Source organism: Heterodontus francisci, chromosome 17, assembly GCF_036365525.1.
Source record: "Heterodontus francisci isolate sHetFra1 chromosome 17, sHetFra1.hap1, whole genome shotgun sequence".
Classification (NCBI taxonomy): Eukaryota; Metazoa; Chordata; class Chondrichthyes; order Heterodontiformes; family Heterodontidae; genus Heterodontus; species Heterodontus francisci.
Genome location: NC_090387.1, coordinates 51,806,330 through 51,823,290, shown reverse-complemented (window position 1 = coordinate 51,823,290; position 16,961 = coordinate 51,806,330). Strand labels below are relative to the sequence as shown.

Sequence of the window (16,961 nt, the reverse complement as noted above, 5' to 3'; positions counted from 1 at the left end):
GGTATTTTGTATCGGTCTTCTCAGTGGAGGACATTAATAACATGCCAGTAATTGACAAAGAGACGAACGTAGGTGAGGACCTGGGAACAATCATTATTACGGAAGAGGTAGTGTTGGGCAAGCTAATGGAGCTAAGGATTGATAAGTCTCCTGGCCCTGATGGAATGCATCCCAGGGTACTAAAAGAGATGGCGGGAGAAATAGCAGGTGCACTGACGGTAATTTTCCAAAACTCGCTGGACTCTGGGGTAGTCCCAGTTGATTGGAAAACAGCAGATGTGACGCCACTGTTTAAAAAGGGAGGTAGACAAAAGATGGGGAATTATAGACCGATTAGCTTAACCTCTGTAGTGGGGAAGATGCTTGAGTCTATCATCAAGGAAGAAGTAGCAGGGCATCTCGATAGAAATTGTCCCGTTGGGCAGACGCAGCACGGGTTCATGAAGGGCAGGTCATGCTTGACAAATCTTTTGGAATTCTATGATGACATTACGAGCAAGGTGGACAATGGGGACCCAGAGGATGTGGTGTACCTAGATTTCCAAAAGGCCTTCGACAAGGTGCCGCACAAGAGGCTGCTGCATAAGATAAGGATGCATGGCGTCAGGGGTAAAGTATTAGCATGGATAGAGGATTGGTTGACTAACAGGAAGCAGACAGTGGGGATAAATGAGTGCTATTCTGGTTGGCAATCAATCACTAGTGGTGTGCCTCAGGGATCGGTGTTGGGACCGCAATTATTTACAATTTATATAGATGATTTGGAGTTGGGGACCACGTGTAGGGTGTCAAAGTTTGCAGATGACACTAAGATGAGTGGCAGAGCAAAGTGTGCAGTTGACTGTGAAACTTTGCAGAGGAACATAGATACATTGAGTGAGTGGGCAAAGGTCTGGCAGATGGAATACAATGTTAATAAATGTGAAGTCATTCATTTCGGTAGGAGTAACAGTAAAAAGGATTATTACTTGAATGGTAAAAAGTTGCAGCATGCTGCTATGCAGAGGGACCTAGGTGTCCTTGTGCATGAATCGCAGAAGGTTGGTCTGCAGATACAGCAAGTAATTAGGAAGGCAAATGGAATTTTGTCCTTCATTGCTAAAGGGATTGAGTTTAAAAGCAGAGAGGTTATGTTGCAGCTGTATAAGGTACTGGTGAGGCCGCACCTGGAGTACAGTGTGCAGTTTTGGTCTCCTTACTTGAGAAAGGATATATTGGCACTGGAGAGGGTGCAGAGGAGGTTCACTAGGTTGATTCCGGAGTTGAGGGGGTTGGTTTATGAGGAGAGACTGAGTAGATTGGGATTATATTCATTGGAGTTCAGAAGAATGAGGGGGGATCTTATAGAAACATATAAAATCATGAAGGGGATAGATAAGATAGAAGTAGAGAGGATGTTTCCGCTGGCAGGTGAAGCTAGGACAAGAGGGCATAGCCTCAAGATTAGAGGGAGCAGATTTAGGACTGAATTAAGAAGGAACTTCTTCACCCAGAGGGTTGTTAATCTGTGGAATTCCTTGCCCAGTGAAGTAGTTGACACTTCTTCAGTAAACGTCTTTAAAGCTAAGGTAGATATCTTTTTGAACAATAAAGGAATTAAGGGATACCGTGGGAGCGCGGGTAAGTGGATCTGAGTCCACGAAAAGATCAGCCATGATCTTATTGAATGGCGGAGCAGGCTCGAGGGGCCGGGCGGCCTACTCCTGCTCCTAGTTCTTATGATCTTATGATCTCATGGATGCCCAGTTTTGCATTGCTAGATCTGTTCGAAATCTATCCCATTTAGCACGGTGATAGTGCCACACAACACGACGGACGGTATCCTCAATGTGAAGGCGGGACCGTCTCCACAAGGACTGTGCGGTGGTTACTCCTAGCAATACAGTCATGGACAGAAGCATCTGCAGCAGGCAGATTGGTGAGGACGAGGTCAAGTATGTTTTTCCCTCGTGTTGGTTCCCCCACCACCTGCCGCAGACCCAGTCTAGCAGCTATGTCCTTTAGGACTCGGCCAGCTCGATCAGTAGCGGTGCTACCGAGCCACTCTTGGTGGTGGACATTGAAGTCCCCCACCTAGAGTACATTTTGTGCCCTTATGCTCTAGGTCTGCTGCCAGTCTTTAATCTTTAAACAAACAATTAATTTTCTTTTTTATTCCTTTTACGATAGAATTCTGATTTCTGATATTTCAGGTTTTAAATGCCTTAATCCAGACTGAAACGTATTTTCAGCTCCTGCCTTTCACTCCAAGCAAAATGGACATTGCATAGAATCTTGATGAAAGGTCACAGACGTGAAACGTTAACTCTGCTTCTCTCTCCACGGATGCTGCCAGACCTGCTGAATATTTCCAGCACTTTCTGTTTTTATTTCAGATTTCCTGCATCCACAGTATTTTGCTTTTATATTATTGCATAGAATTTTCTCAGCCATACATTGCACATTTTCAATGTGGCACCTGGCCCAGGAGATATAGCCTTCACTGAATCCCAAAAGGAAATGCATCAAAAAAGGCATATAATAGTAGTCTACATTCTGCCTAAAAAGTTAAGAGATTTCAAATCACAAAACGTCCTTATCCCAGAAACAAATGTTAGCTGGGCTTTACAATATCTTCATCGCTGATCAGCTCATTGCCATTAAAATTCTTTTGCTTTACAAATCCATAAATGTCTCTAGTTCTGTGGAAGCATGCACACAGTCCAGAGTTTGAGAAGTCAAAACAAATCTCAATGTCTTTCTTGAAACCACTTGGAACACCAATGTCACACTCAGAATGGCTGGATGTATATCTGCAAAAGCAGCATCTGTGTGATATCACCTGTAACTGCTGTTTATTCAAGAATTACAGGGAAGCGCTCTTTCAAAGTATCAAAAATGAGCTCTATTCTGAAAGGTATGTTTTGAAAGGAATCTTACAAATATATTTGCATTTCTTCTTCCTCTCCCCCCACCCACCCCCAGACCATTTTCACTGGGAAGAGAACTTGAATTGATCGTTCAATAACGTTTTGCTTGAAGAGTTACTGTTATGATCCTGCATTTGATACCAGCTTTTCCCAAAACTAGCAATCAGTTGAGTGTTTTCAATTATCATATTTGTGGATTATTTATGGCTTTCCAATTTGCCAAAAAAAGACAATCCAGACAGCTGAGACTTTTACCAACCTGTACTGTACATTTTAACAGTGTCATCCCTATCTAACAGCATTGTGGGGGCCGTCCAACACCAGCTTCTTCGGGCAACTAGGGATCGACAATAAATGACAGCCTTATCAGCGATGCCCACATCCCAAGAATGATTTTTTTAAAAAACAAAATCATGTATAAGTACCTGCACTGGTTGAGAAATTTGCAGGGGCTGCTTCAAATGGTTCAAAATCACTGCCAGGCTGAAAATAGCTGAGAAATACCTTTGTAAAATCAATCATTCATCTAAGGCTCAGTTCTGTATAACGAATTGGTTCAGAATTCCAAGCCACTAACTGAACATCACCGGTACAGGCTTTATTACATTTTTGCTAGTGGCTGTATTTATTATGGCATCTATTCTTTTAACCAGAAAAAGCAAAAAACTGGAGCCACATCATTTTACTGCATATATAACTGGGAAGTAGAAAAGCCTACCTGAAAATAAGTATTCCTACATAATTTTTTGATTGCTTCTGTTCGGTAGCAATATTCACCATCAGTAATGTTTGGCTTGTAAAACTATGGTACTGATCTCCATTCTGTATAGCTGTCATAAGTACCCACCATGTGGCTTACTGATACCAATCCCCAATGCACAAAGTTCATAGAATCAGCACAGAAGGAGGCCCATCGGCCCATTGTGCTCTTTGAAACAGCTATCCAATTAGTCCCACTCCCCGGCTCATTCCGTATATCCCTGCAAATTGTTCCTTTTCAAGTATATTCCCTGTTAGAAGTTACTATTGAATCTACTTCTACCACATTGTCAGGCAGTGCATTCCAGATCCTAACATCTCTGCGTAAAAAGATTTCTCATCATCTCTCTGGTTCCGGTGCCAATAATCTTAAATTTCTGTCACCCGGTTACCGACGTCACTTCCCCCCCCCGCCCCACCAAGCTTGTGGAGACAGTTTCTCCTTATTTATTCTATCTAAACCCCTCAAGTTAAATATCTTGTACAAAATTACCGTACATCAAAAACTATAATGATGGGATTCTGACACTTTAAAATATGAGTAAGAATCAGGGTGAATCTGCCAACTTTTTCATGGCCAAAAGCTAATTATTTACCTTAGTGGCACAGAGAGTGGTGGGAATGTGAAATTCACTGCCACATGAAGCAGATAGGACTAACTCATTTAAGGGGAGGTTTGATACATATATGAGGGAAAAGGGAATTTGGGGGGCAGAAAGGAGAGAGGTAATTAGAGTGGGAGGAGGCTCATGAGTATAAATACTGGCATTGAGCAGTTGGGCCAAATGGCCTGTTTCTGTGCTGTAGATTCAATGTAATTCTACGTAAGTATTGTCAAACAAAATTTAATGTAAATTGGTGGATAACTACTATTATTTTGAGCCCACAGGTACTTATGCAGGTTAACAAAACCTAGATGAAAAACTGCATTAAAAGTTACAGTATTGTACAACTCAAAAGCACAAGATGACAACATATCACTTCAAATACAAGCTTTAAAAATAAATGCTAACTTTCCCACATCAAAATATTATACCTAAGGGCACCTAGATCACAATGCTTCAGTTATCTTCATGAAAATAATACATTATGGATGAGGAAAACTATTTGTCCCATATTAGTTTATCATCCAGAAACACCCTACTGTACCCCAAGTGCAACAAACCAATCATTTCATAAATGCACCCAGGGTTTTTGCTTCCACCATCTACTGGAAAATCCACTGAACTTCCCGTTTTTAGTCCAAATGTAATCATTTACCAGTATAAAATGGTGACCTCTTGCCCCTTCACCTCACATCCCTCCACCTGATATAATAATATAAAATTAAAGTAATATTCTGGGTTTACCTTTTCCGTATCATTTACTATCTTATTCCTGGGATGCATTCCTAGGGATTTCCTGCTAATACTGATATCATTCCAGTCGCTCACTGTCCAAATTTCTGACAGACCCCATCCGTTACCCAAAAGAAAACATTGGGATTAGCCTCCATGATCTAATTGTATGCAGAATTTAACTGTTCAAATGGCAACAAAATTATTGCCACTTTATTTCACAGACCTATTTATTCAAACATTATAAATGTTTTATTTTCAATAAGTCCTAGTGAATGATTTGCCAAATTATGATGTTATATTAAATATGCCTTTGTTTCAAGCACAAATTTATGTGGCTATCTTATTTTCTTTACTTCAACTAAGTATTAATGCAGATCACCTCATGTTTGCTTTACAGCAATACAATTGGGTTTCAGAGGTTCAGATTGCCAATTGTTAACTGGCATTCAATTTTTTTAAAAGTGATCTACATGGATTATTACATAATTGCCATGATGAGGTATACTGAGTATTTTATAACACAGGTTTTCAACCCTGAGCCCTAGGGCATCCATGACATCAGAATTCTGATTTGCACATTATCTTGCCATGAAGTGATAAACACATTTTCTACAATGTTTTCTTTTGGGTAACTGATAGGGTCTGTCAGAAATTTGGACAGTGAGTGACTGGAAGGATATCAACATTAGCATGAAATCCCTAGGAATGCATCAATACATTCAATAAATGGACATACAGAAAAGTTTCAAAACCAATGCTACGTACTGTAGCTTCAACCCATGCTCCATAGAAACTTTGCAAGTTACCTGGTTTAACATTTGATTTTACAAAATTTATTCAAGGCTTTCAATGACCAGCTAGGGCTGAATGGCCTCTTTCCGTGCTGTATCATTCTATGATTCTATCATAATCTGTTATTTATAAATGGGCAGGAAATCCCATGCTGACATAACCAAACCACCCAATTGGTACATTTTCAAAATGTATTTTCAATGTTAAATAATTATGCTGAATTCACAAGACATTAGGAAAATGTGATTTAATAATATAAATTACTGGGTGATACTTATAAATGAATGCTCAATAATGGTACAAACACTAAAAAAAAAAGTGCAGCTTTGGCTGCATTTTACTATTAGTCACAAGAAACAAGCAATCTGCACAAGCTTTAATTTTACATGATGCCCGACCTACAGACCCTTCCAAGGTTAATTCACATATTTTACCTCCATTCATGTAAAGTTGCTACAAAAAGATTTTACTGTCATCTTGCAGGCACTATTCATGTTCTGAAAATCCATTCTCTCTTTAAATAGGTGCTACAGTATTGCCTCTGCTACCTGACACTACAGCAAATATAAACACAATCTAGTTAATCCTTTTGACCTTTTAGCAAGGTTGGTTAATGGATTTCTACAAAGAAATCCATTGGAAGACATGTAACTGGCAGCAGTTTGATCATATGTGTAAATAAAAGCCTACAATGTCCAGTCACCTTAGGTAATGGGCGGCACAGTGGTGCAGTGGTTAGCACCGCAGCCTCACAGCTCCAGCGACCCGGGTTCAATTCTGGGTACTGCCTGTGTGGAGTTTGCAAGTTCTCCCTGTGTCTGCGTGGGTTTTCGCCAGGTGCGCCGGTTTCCTCCCACCACCAAAGACTTGCAGGTTGATAGGTAAATTGGCCATTATAAATTGCCCCTAGTATAGGTAGGTGGTAGGGGAATATAGGGACAGGTGCAGATATGGGATTAGTGTAGGATTAGTATAAATGGGTGATTGATGGTCAGCACAGACTCGGTGGGCCGAAGGGCCTGTTTCAGTGCTATATCTCTAAATAAATAAATTAATTAAATAAAAAAATAAAGTAACAGAAGCACCCAAAGTTATTAAGAACTTTCTGACTTACTTTGATTGCTCCGACATTAAATATTGCCCAGTATATAACACAATAAATAGTTAGAATGTTATCTATCCTTCACATTTATTTAGAGTAGAGTCAGCAGCAGTGCATCAAGTATTTCAAAAACATGGAATGGGGAAAGTAGAGAAAGAGAGAGAACATGATAGAATACATTATAAAATAAAAATTCAAATCTGTCTTTGCACTTTCAGCAGCTTTTATGGTAAAATATTTCCAATGACCCTGTCGAAATGCTTTCTTCAATATTACTCATATTGTGAAGCAATTAAAATGCTCTATTGAAATTCAGTAGCAATCAAGTATCCTCCAGCAGATTATAAGATGTTTTCGGACCCTGTTCCATCATACAGTGATCCCGTAGGACAGTGATAATGTGAATTCTAATGGTGTTTCAATTAGGAGTCAATAACTGAAAGTTGGTTGATTGGGCAGCACAGTGGCGCAGTGGTTAGCACTGCAGCCTCACAGCTCTAGTGACCCAGGTTCAGTTCTGGGTACTGCCTGTGTGGAGTTTGCAAGTTCTCCCTGTGACCACATGGGTTTCTGCTGGGTGCTCTGGTTTCCTCCCACAGCCAAAGACTTACAGGTTGATAGGTAAATTGCCCCTAGTGTAGGTAGATGATGGGGATGTGGTAGGGATTAATGTAGGATTAGTATAAATGGGTGGTTGTTGGTCAGCACAGACTCAGTGGGCCAAAGGGCCTGTTTCAGTGCTATGACTCTAATGAGGTATTTCTACCACTTCGACATGCTTTAGTAAAGAATGCCCTGAAGATAACACACAGGGAACTCCATAAAAGGTTCTTGTTCAGTGAATGAATTAGATTTCTTTATTCATTTATGGTATGATTAAGAATTAGAATTAAGGGAATTAGTCCAGGATTTGAGCATAAAAATCAAGGCTGACACTCAGTTGCAGTACCGAGGGAGTGCTGCACTGCCGGAGATGCATCTTTCGGATGAGACACGAGGCCCCATCGGCCTCCTCAGGTGGAAGTAAATGATCCCATGGCACCATTTCGAAGAGGGGCTGTGGAGTTATCCCTGGTGTTCTGGCCAATATTTATCCCTCGATCAACATCACAAAAACAGATTATCTGGTCATTACCACATTGCTGTCTGTGGGAGCTTGCTGCTCACAAGTTAGCTGCCAAATTTCCTACATTACAACAGTGACTACACTTAATGTAATTCTTTGGCTGTAAAACACTGTGAAAGGAGCTATATAAATGCAAGTCTTTCTTTCATGGCAGCTTTTTAAATGGAAGGGTGACAAATTTAAACTGCCAAAGTAGGGCTGTTTATTCAATCATTTAGTACAGAAATAGTGTGCATGCTACATATTCCCAATCTCCTTTACACAGCAAAGAAGACAATCATGTAAAATTGTTATCATTAATGCTATTTTTGAAAATATGCCACAGTGAAGCCATCTGGGGTTTGAATGAAATCAAATTCAAAATTACTCTGTTACTGAATTCCCCCATCATACTTAATCCAGAATTGAAGGGTCATAGGTCATACTTAGGGAAAAAAGTTCCAGCTAGAGAAATATGTATTTATTTGTAATCATTACCATGTCATTGGTTGGTCAATATCTGAATTTGAAAAAAATATTCATTATAAACCTTTGGGTGGGGTTGGTAAGAGAAAAAAAAAAGACCACTGAAAAATAAAAGAGAAATGTGTGACTGTCCTCAAAACTCAGATGATGATTTTCTGTACAATGTTTACAGCTGATTATTCTAGGAGCCTAACCTATCCAAAAACTCCTCACTGGGGCAACAATGTACCATTGAAAATGCTTTGTCGCCCGAAAGCACATGCCCCTATAAACCTGTACAATTACACAAAGCATTCGTCGCAATGCACAAGAACCATTGGAAGGCAGCTGCAGTGTTTCACAATATCTGACCCCAAGTGTGGGGTGGGAAAGTGGAGAGGGGGTGGTCAGGAGGGAGAAAGAGAATTCCTCCATTTGCTGTTTGTGGTTCAGGCTTTTACACCACTTAATACAGAACACAAACCTGTCATTTCACAGCAAATTCACATTTTGCCATTGATAACAGGACCATCTAGAAAAGGTAGTCTTTCATGGCTAGAAATGTATTAACTGCAATATAACTAAATGTTGTGAAACCTGCAAAAAAAAAACTAAATAATAGTTCTTAAAAACTCAATGGCTATGGCACCACCATTTACTTTTTAACAATGGTAAGGCACTTCTTCAAATCATTAGAAATCTCATTAGTTGTCTGAAGCTGGTAAACAGCACTCTGTGCATGCATGTAACTAACGCATACCTATCACTCCTCCTGCACAACATAAGTAGACATTATAATTGACGGTCCCCACCAACCCTGCTGTTGAATTGATGCTGCACTGGCTGTTGAAGCTGGTAGTGGCAGTATTATTCCAAACTGCCTCGCCCAGTAATTTAAAAGCAAAATACTGCGGATGCTGGAAATCTGAAACAAAAACAAGAAATGCTGGAATCACTCAGCAGGTCTGGCAGCATCTGTGGAAAGAGAAGCAGAGTTAACGTTTCGGGTCAGTGACCCTTCTTCGGAACTTTGCTTCTCTTTCCACAGATGCTGCCAGACCTGCTGAGTGATTCCAGCATTTCTTGTTTTCGCCCAGTAATTTGTTCTCCGCTCTTTAAGATACTGACTTTTGATAGGGTACGATTCCACAACAAGCTTTCTGTCCACTGACCAAGTGGTCATTTTCATGTATGAATTTAGGCAACAAATATTGGTGGCTATTTGATCACTAATGCATTGCAGCCAACCCTGATCCTGTTCACAGCCACCATCCAGAGTTACAGGGCTGAATTTTACGAGTGCACCACAGATTGCGGTGATGCACTCTAAAAACAGCGTGCATCCCATGTGGATGCACCGTCCCGGAGCCGCCGCGATATATTTTTTTAAATTCATTCATGGGATGTGGGCGACACTGGCCAGGCCAGCATTTATTGCCCATCCCTAATTGCCCTTGAGAAGGTGGTGGCGAGCTGCCTTCTTGAACCACTGCAGTCCATTTGGGGTAGGTATACCCACAGTGCTGTTAGGAAGGGAGTTCCAGGATTTTGACCCAGCAACAGTGAAGGAACGGCGATATAGTTCCAAGTCAGGATGGTGTGTGACTTGGAGGGGAAATTGGTGGTGTTCCCATGTATTTGCTGCCCTTGTCCTTCTAGTTGGTAGAGGTCGCGGGTTTGGAAGGTGCTGTCTGAGGAGCCTTGGTGCATTGCTGCAGTGCATCTTGTAGATGGTACACACTGCTGCCACTGTGCGTCGGTGGTGGAGGGAGTGAATGGGGTGTCAATCAAGCGGGCTGCTTTGTCCTGGATGGTGTCGAGCTTCTTGAGTGTTGTGGGAGCTGCACCCATCCAGGCAAGTGGAGAGTATTCCATCACACTCCTGACTTGTGCCTTGTAGATAGTGGACAGGCTTTGGGGAATCAGGAGGTGAGTTACTCGCCTCAGGATTCCTAGCCTCTGACCTGCTCTTGTAGCCACGGTATTTATATGGCTACTCCAGTTCAGTTTCTGATCAGTGGTAGCCCCTAGGATGTTGATAGTGGGGGAATTCAGCGATGGTAATGCTGTTGAATGTCATGGGGAGATGGTTAGATTCTCTCTTGTTGGAGATGGTCATTGCCTGGCACTTGTGTGGCGCGAAGGTTACTTGCCACTTATCAGCCCAAGCCTGGATATTGTCCAGGTCTTGCTGCATTTCTACACGGACTGCTTCAGTATCTGAGGAGTCACGAATGGTGCTGAACATTGTGCAATCATCCGCGAACATTCCCACTTCTGACCTTATGTTTGAAGGAAGGTCATTGATGAAGCAGCTGAAGATGGTTGGGACTAGGACACTACCCTGAGGAACTCCTGCAGTGATGTCCTGGAGCTCAGATGATTGTCCTCAAACAACCACAACCATCTTCCTTTGCGCTAAGTATGACTCCAGCCAGCGGAGCGTTTTCCCCCTGATTCCCATTGACCTCAGTTTTGCTAGGGCTCCTTGATGCCATACTCGGTCAAATGCTGCCTTGATGCCAAGGCCAGTCACTCTCACCTCACCTCTTGAGTTCAGCCCTTTTGTCCATGTTTGAACCAAGGCTGTAATGAGGTCAGGAGCTGAGTGGTCCTGGCGGAACCCAAACTGAGCGTCACTGAGCAGGTTATTGCTAAGCAAGTGCTGCTTGATGGTACATTTGATGACACCTTCCATCAATTTACTGATGATAGAGAGTAGGCTGATGGGGCGGTAATTGGTCGCTTTTTGTGTACAGGACATACCTGGGCAATTTTCCACATTGTAGGGTAGATGCCAGTGTTGTAGCTGTACTGGAACAGCTTGAGTAGGGATGGGGCAAGTTCTGGAGCACAGGTCTTCAGTACTATTGCCGGAATATTGTCAGGGCCCATAGCTTTTGCAGTATCCAGTGCCTTCAGTAGTTTCTTGATATCACATGGAGTGAATCGAATTGGCTGAAGTCTGGCATCTGTGATGCTGGGGACTTCAGGAGGAGGCCGAGATGGATCATCAACTCGGCACTTCTGGCTGAAGATTGTTGCAAATGCTTCAGCCTTACCTTTCGCACTGATATGCTGGGCTCCCCCATCATTGAGGATGGGGATATTTGTGGAGCCACCTCCTCCAGTTAGTTGTTTAATTGTCCACCACCATTTACGGCTGGATGTGGCAGGACTGCAGACCTGAGATCAGATTTCCTTCCCTAAAGGACATTAGTGAACCAGATGGGTTTTTACAACAATCGACAATGGTTTCATCGCCATCATTAGACCAGCTTTTAATTCCAGATTTATTAATTAAATTCAAATTCCACCTTCTGCTGTGGTGGGATTTGAACCCATGTCCCCAGAGGAATACCCTGGGTCTCTGGGTTACTAGTCCAGTGATAATACCACTATCCCACTGCCTACCCCCGAGCCCCCGCGTGGGGGTTCATTTAAATAGAGGGGGGCAGAGTGGACACCCCTGATGAGGTAAGGGGACAGCCGCCGCGTCCCCGGCAACGGCGTCTGGCGCCACCGCACAGACGCCGATGCCATTTTTAAAGGGCTATAAGCCCTTCAGTGGCTTTTTAAAATGTAAAGGTCCTGAACTCCGGTATGTAACAATACAATGTCATAACAAATAGAATTCACTTCTCCCACTAAACCTCCCCCCCACCCCCACCGCCCATGGGTAAATTAAACATTAATCACACTCATCCCCCAATAATAATCCTTTAATAGTATTCTAAACTTTCCCCCCAAAACTTGTTCCCTTTGACCCTCAGCCCCTTCCCACCATCCCATTAGCCAGTAAAGATTGGTTTCCCCGCTCCTCCACCCCTCCCGCACTGAAAATTCTATTGCTCCCCCACCCCCTCCACAACAGGTTCTCGCCCGGAACTCCATGTGGCGTTCCGAAGGCGTGCGGAGCACGAATGGCGACCGTAATATTGGCGCGGGACGGCCGCCGCCTGCAGGTAAGTTTATTTGCATCTCATTTGGTACGGTCTGCATATGTATATGAAGGGCCCGTCGCCTGGCGGCAAGGGGGCCACACCAAGGTCTCCCCGCCGCCGACATTATGCGGCGGACCCTTCTCGCCATCGTGGGTCGATGCGAGCCTCTCCCTGCAGGATTTTACCGGCCCCCGCGGCGCGACTCACGGCATCGAGGGGCCGGTAAAATTCAACCCACATTTTCTAACAAGGGTTGTTGGACCAAGATCAGAAGAAAGCTTCACTGATTTTTCCCCATTTCCTAACCTGGAGACACAGAGGATTTTATATGGTGCCCCCACTTTCGCCTCAGCAGAGATCAGCTAATCTAGCATACACAAGAAAAAAGAATCCAGCCTGGGACCTTCATGCTCTGCATGCCCCAGTACTACACCAGGTGGTGTAGATTTACTCACTGAGTCACTAGGGAGCCTTACAACAGCATTAAATAACAACAGAGCGTTATAGTTTTTGACACCTTCCCCATAATTTTTATCCCATAAGTAAGACTGACAGCTCCACAGAATTATAACAGTCTGCTCTTTGGAGTGGAATCAAAGTTGTACAAAAACACTCGCAGCATTCTGTTCATGTTAGAAATGCAATTTTCTGTTTCTAAAATAATTTTCATTTTGAATTCTTGCTCTTGCATACCTAAGACAATTAAAGCTGCATGGCTTCCAAGAGGTTATGTGAACTACGGTCTATAATTAAAATGCATCAGACATCTATGGGTGGAAAAAATATACATCATTACACTTAGCTCTGAAAGCTGAGTTTAGCAAACTGGGGAATGGAATCTGCAGACTTTCAGATCCCTTGTCAAGAGGCTGTTGGAGTTACATGGCTTCTGTTACTTTTCATCCAGCACTCTGCAGGAACTCAAGATACAGTTTCATTCCATTCACAAGAATCCAGCGCAAGCAGATGAATTATTTTCTCCTTTTCTTTCTTTTATTAGTGGACGGGGCAGGGGGTGAAGGGGCCTTTAAAAAGAAAACTCTTCTCCCAGTGGTAAGAAAAGTGCAGCAGCCAAGAAAGTCTTGGCTCCACATGTGGATTCGTCTCCTGTAATCCATTCATTCAGCAAGAAGGGGACCAGATGCAGGATTAGAGCAAATTCCAAACTACCTTGTTACAGCCAGCTTTAGTAGGCATTCAACCCCATTTGGAGTCGCCAGCTTTATCAAGCAATTATCGTCATTCTGGGTAAATTGCATTTGATTTGCATTCTTTAAAATTTAAAACAAGTAACAGATAGGGATTTAAAGTGACTGGAAATGTATGTGCCAGTTTTAATCTTATAAGTCTCCATGGTAAACTACCAATAAACAACATAAACAACAGGAAACTAACAAAATGCAAATATAAAATAGTCACTAAATATGGAAAATTATCCATTAAATCTCATCATGCTTACTACAGGTCTGCATTATAAACAGCACATAAAGCAAACAGTTAATGCATTTGAAATAACCTTTTCTTTGATACCGCATTTGTCAATAGCCTTACACAACTCATGTATTTTCCAAGTTTCCAAAGGATTAACTGTAACCACTTCAAAGCTTTGCCTCAACAATGACATCTGAATTGCAGCCTCAACACTCTCTTTGCACAGATAATGACCAATCTCCCGTTCTCATTTTTCTTTTAAGGTTTCATTTACTTAAAAACAATGATGTGCATTTAGTCAGATTTTAACCCAAGATGTTTCACTGTAAAATGCAGTACACACCAGCATCCCAGAGCAAATTACAAAGATAACAGAACATTTTTAAAAAAGACAACCAAACTACTACAAGCTCTGGCCACTCTTCCGACATGCCTGTCTCAGGAAAACACCAGATATTAAAATCACACTTAGTTACAACACAGAGCTCCGACGAGATGCGGATCTCAGCCTCCCAGGCATCCTGCCAAATTTAAGCTCCTTTGATGTAAGAAAAATATCCTCTAGTTTGAGTACATTTGTAAAATCGCGAGGCAGGCACTTTAAATACGATTTTCTGCAGCGATCACCTGGACTTTTCCCAACCTACTGGCGCCTGTTTTAACTTTTCAAACAACTCTCTCTCTCTTTCCACCCCCCTCCCCCCCACCCCACCCCTCCAAAAACCTATCAAGAGAATTGGCTCCAGACCTGGCTCCCCTTGAAAACCTGGGTTGATGAATATTTCAGACATCTGCACACTTTTGTTTGGGGGGGGTGGGGGGGGGGGGGTGGAGGGGGGGAGGGGGGCTGGTAGAAATGAAAAGAACATCTTTCAGATCACACGTCGACTCTGAGCTTGTGCAGCCCGGGCTGTTAAAAAGAAACAGGCATGTACAAATGGGAATTTCTAACACTTTCCATATGAAATCTGAATTGCAGCCGTTACATTGCACCAACTGGTACCATTCAGCCCACCACCACCCCCAAAATCGACCCCAAAATAAAAAAAAACACTACTGAGGGAACTTGAACTCTTTGATGTTTCTTCAACAGAATGCACCTCAGCTTTCATCCAACGATGTTAGAGGGGTGGAAGCAAATCCCAGAGACCCCCCCTGGCCGCATATCCAGTTTCTCCAGTTAGAGAGCGGACCAGGCAGGACCCCTACCCTTTCCCAGATAAACTGGCCACAGGCAATGGCCAAATTGAAAGCAGAATGAGTGGGGGGGGGGGGGGGGGGGAGTGACTGGGGGTGAGGAGAAGGAGGGTGAGGGTGAGCGGGGACGAGGAGGAGTGGGAGGAGGGGTGACAAGGAGGGGGGTGACAAGGAGGGAGAGTGGTGAGAGAGGGTGAGGGGGAGATGGGGAGAGGGGGGAATGACAAGCAGAGGGGGTGAGGGGGAGAGGGAGGAGAGGGGGTGAGGGAGGAGAGAGGGGAAAGGGGGGTGAGGGGGGTGACCAGGAGAGGGGTTGACGAGGAGGGGGGGAGGAGTAGGGGGGATGAGAGGGGAGAGGGGGGGTGAGAGGAGAGAGGGGGGAGAAGGGTGACCAGGAGAGGGGGTAAGGGGGGAGAGGGGTTGACGGAGAGGGGGGTGATAGGGGAGAGAGGGGGTGTGAGAGGGGAGAGAGGCAGAGGTGAAAGGAGGGAGGGGGGGAGGGAGGGGAGAGGGGGGAGAAGGGTGACCAGGAGAGGGGGTAAGGAGCTCCTTACCGTGGTGGAAAGCCTGCAGCCCGCTCGCTGGAAGCCCGTTGGATGGCCCGAGTTGTTCTTCTGTTTAACGATCCAGTCCTCCAGCCCCTTCCGACTCAAACAAGCGTTCACCACAAAACTGTCACCTAGAGTAAAGATCAACAACAAAAAAAAGACCCGTGGGGGCTTTCTTCCAACAGAAGCTATGGTCAAACATGGAGGAAACTTTTGGTCAGAAAAACTCACTTTAAGTTTTACCACATAACTTTAAAAAAAAGAGAAATGCCTACCTTCAGGACTTTCTCTGGGTTTACAAACGGCGGCTGTTCGGTATGAATATATAGCAAAATGGAAAAAAAATTGGTTACTATGAGAAGAGGGTTTTTACAGTCAAGAGTATAAAGGCTTTGATGTCCGCTCGCTTACCATGCTTGGAGTGAAGTTTCCCCATGTCTAGTGCTCTTTCTGCATCGGGCTGGATTTCGGTAACATTTGGAGATGTTGGGCTTCCCCGGGTTTAGAAATCCATGTGTTCCGCTCGGGTTAGAGGGAGTCTTCAGTCTCAATCCATGCTGCAGCACTGCACCGCCTGTTCCCTGTGTCTGCTCCCAGCTTCAGCACTCAGTCTGCGATGCACAGCCCTCCTCCTTCACACAGAGAGAGAGGCGGCAACAGAAAGAAACTTCACCCACCAGGAAACATGATTGACACCTCATTGAGCTTACTGAACTTCTGGCTCCGGCCCCCCTCTTTTATTGGTCGGTCGGCGGACGGCAGATGAAAGGAAACTTGCTTTTTCCTCTGGAGTCTCCAAAATAAAAGGGCTCACTCGCCGCAGCAGCCAGGGATCGAGCAACATCACACCGCACGCTTTATATTGAAACAAAATGCTGCAAAGATTCAGCAGGTCAGGCAGCATTAGTGGAGAAAGGAAATAAGTTAATATTTCAGCTATAACCCTCGGTGTTCCCTGGCTCCTTCCCTTCTCGGGTTGCCAACCCTCCAGCTTTGTCCGAGACCCTCTAGAAATTGAAGACTAATTAATAATCCACTGGGCACTGCTGCGAGCAACGTGGGCGAAAAATCATAGGTGCATGAATAAAAACTGTTTATTTTTAACATATATTTTGGAATGGGGGAAGATCTTTTGATGGGGTGGTTGGAGTGGGAGGTCATGTGATAAAACCTCCAGGAATACCTTAAACCAGAGTTGGTGATCCCTACTCTGTGCCCTTGCTCTTTTCCTTATAATTGTTCATCTGTAATATTCTGACCGGGGGATATAGATTAACTTTTCATCCCTTTCTCCACAGATGCTGTCTGACCCTGCTGAGTGGTTGCAATATTTTCAGTTTTTGTTTCAGATTTCCAGCCTAATGCACTA

General features: G+C 43.6%; 1 protein-coding gene across 2 annotated transcripts in view; it reads right to left on the bottom strand.

Annotated features, from left to right (window-relative positions):
• The window catches only part of nkd1 (NKD inhibitor of WNT signaling pathway 1), a 130,517-nt gene extending 114,239 nt beyond the window's left edge, over positions 1-16,278 (bottom strand). For both annotated transcript variants that reach the window (XM_068049428.1, XM_068049429.1), the window contains exons 1-3: positions 16,004-16,278; positions 15,868-15,900; positions 15,599-15,723 (exon numbers count right to left, since the gene is read on the bottom strand). In XM_068049428.1, coding sequence (XP_067905529.1) covers positions 15,599-15,723; positions 15,868-15,900; positions 16,004-16,028 — 183 coding nt within the window. In that variant the 5' untranslated portion in view covers positions 16,029-16,278. The remainder of the gene's footprint in view (positions 1-15,598; positions 15,724-15,867; positions 15,901-16,003) is intronic.
• Positions 16,279-16,961: the final 683 nt, after the last annotated feature.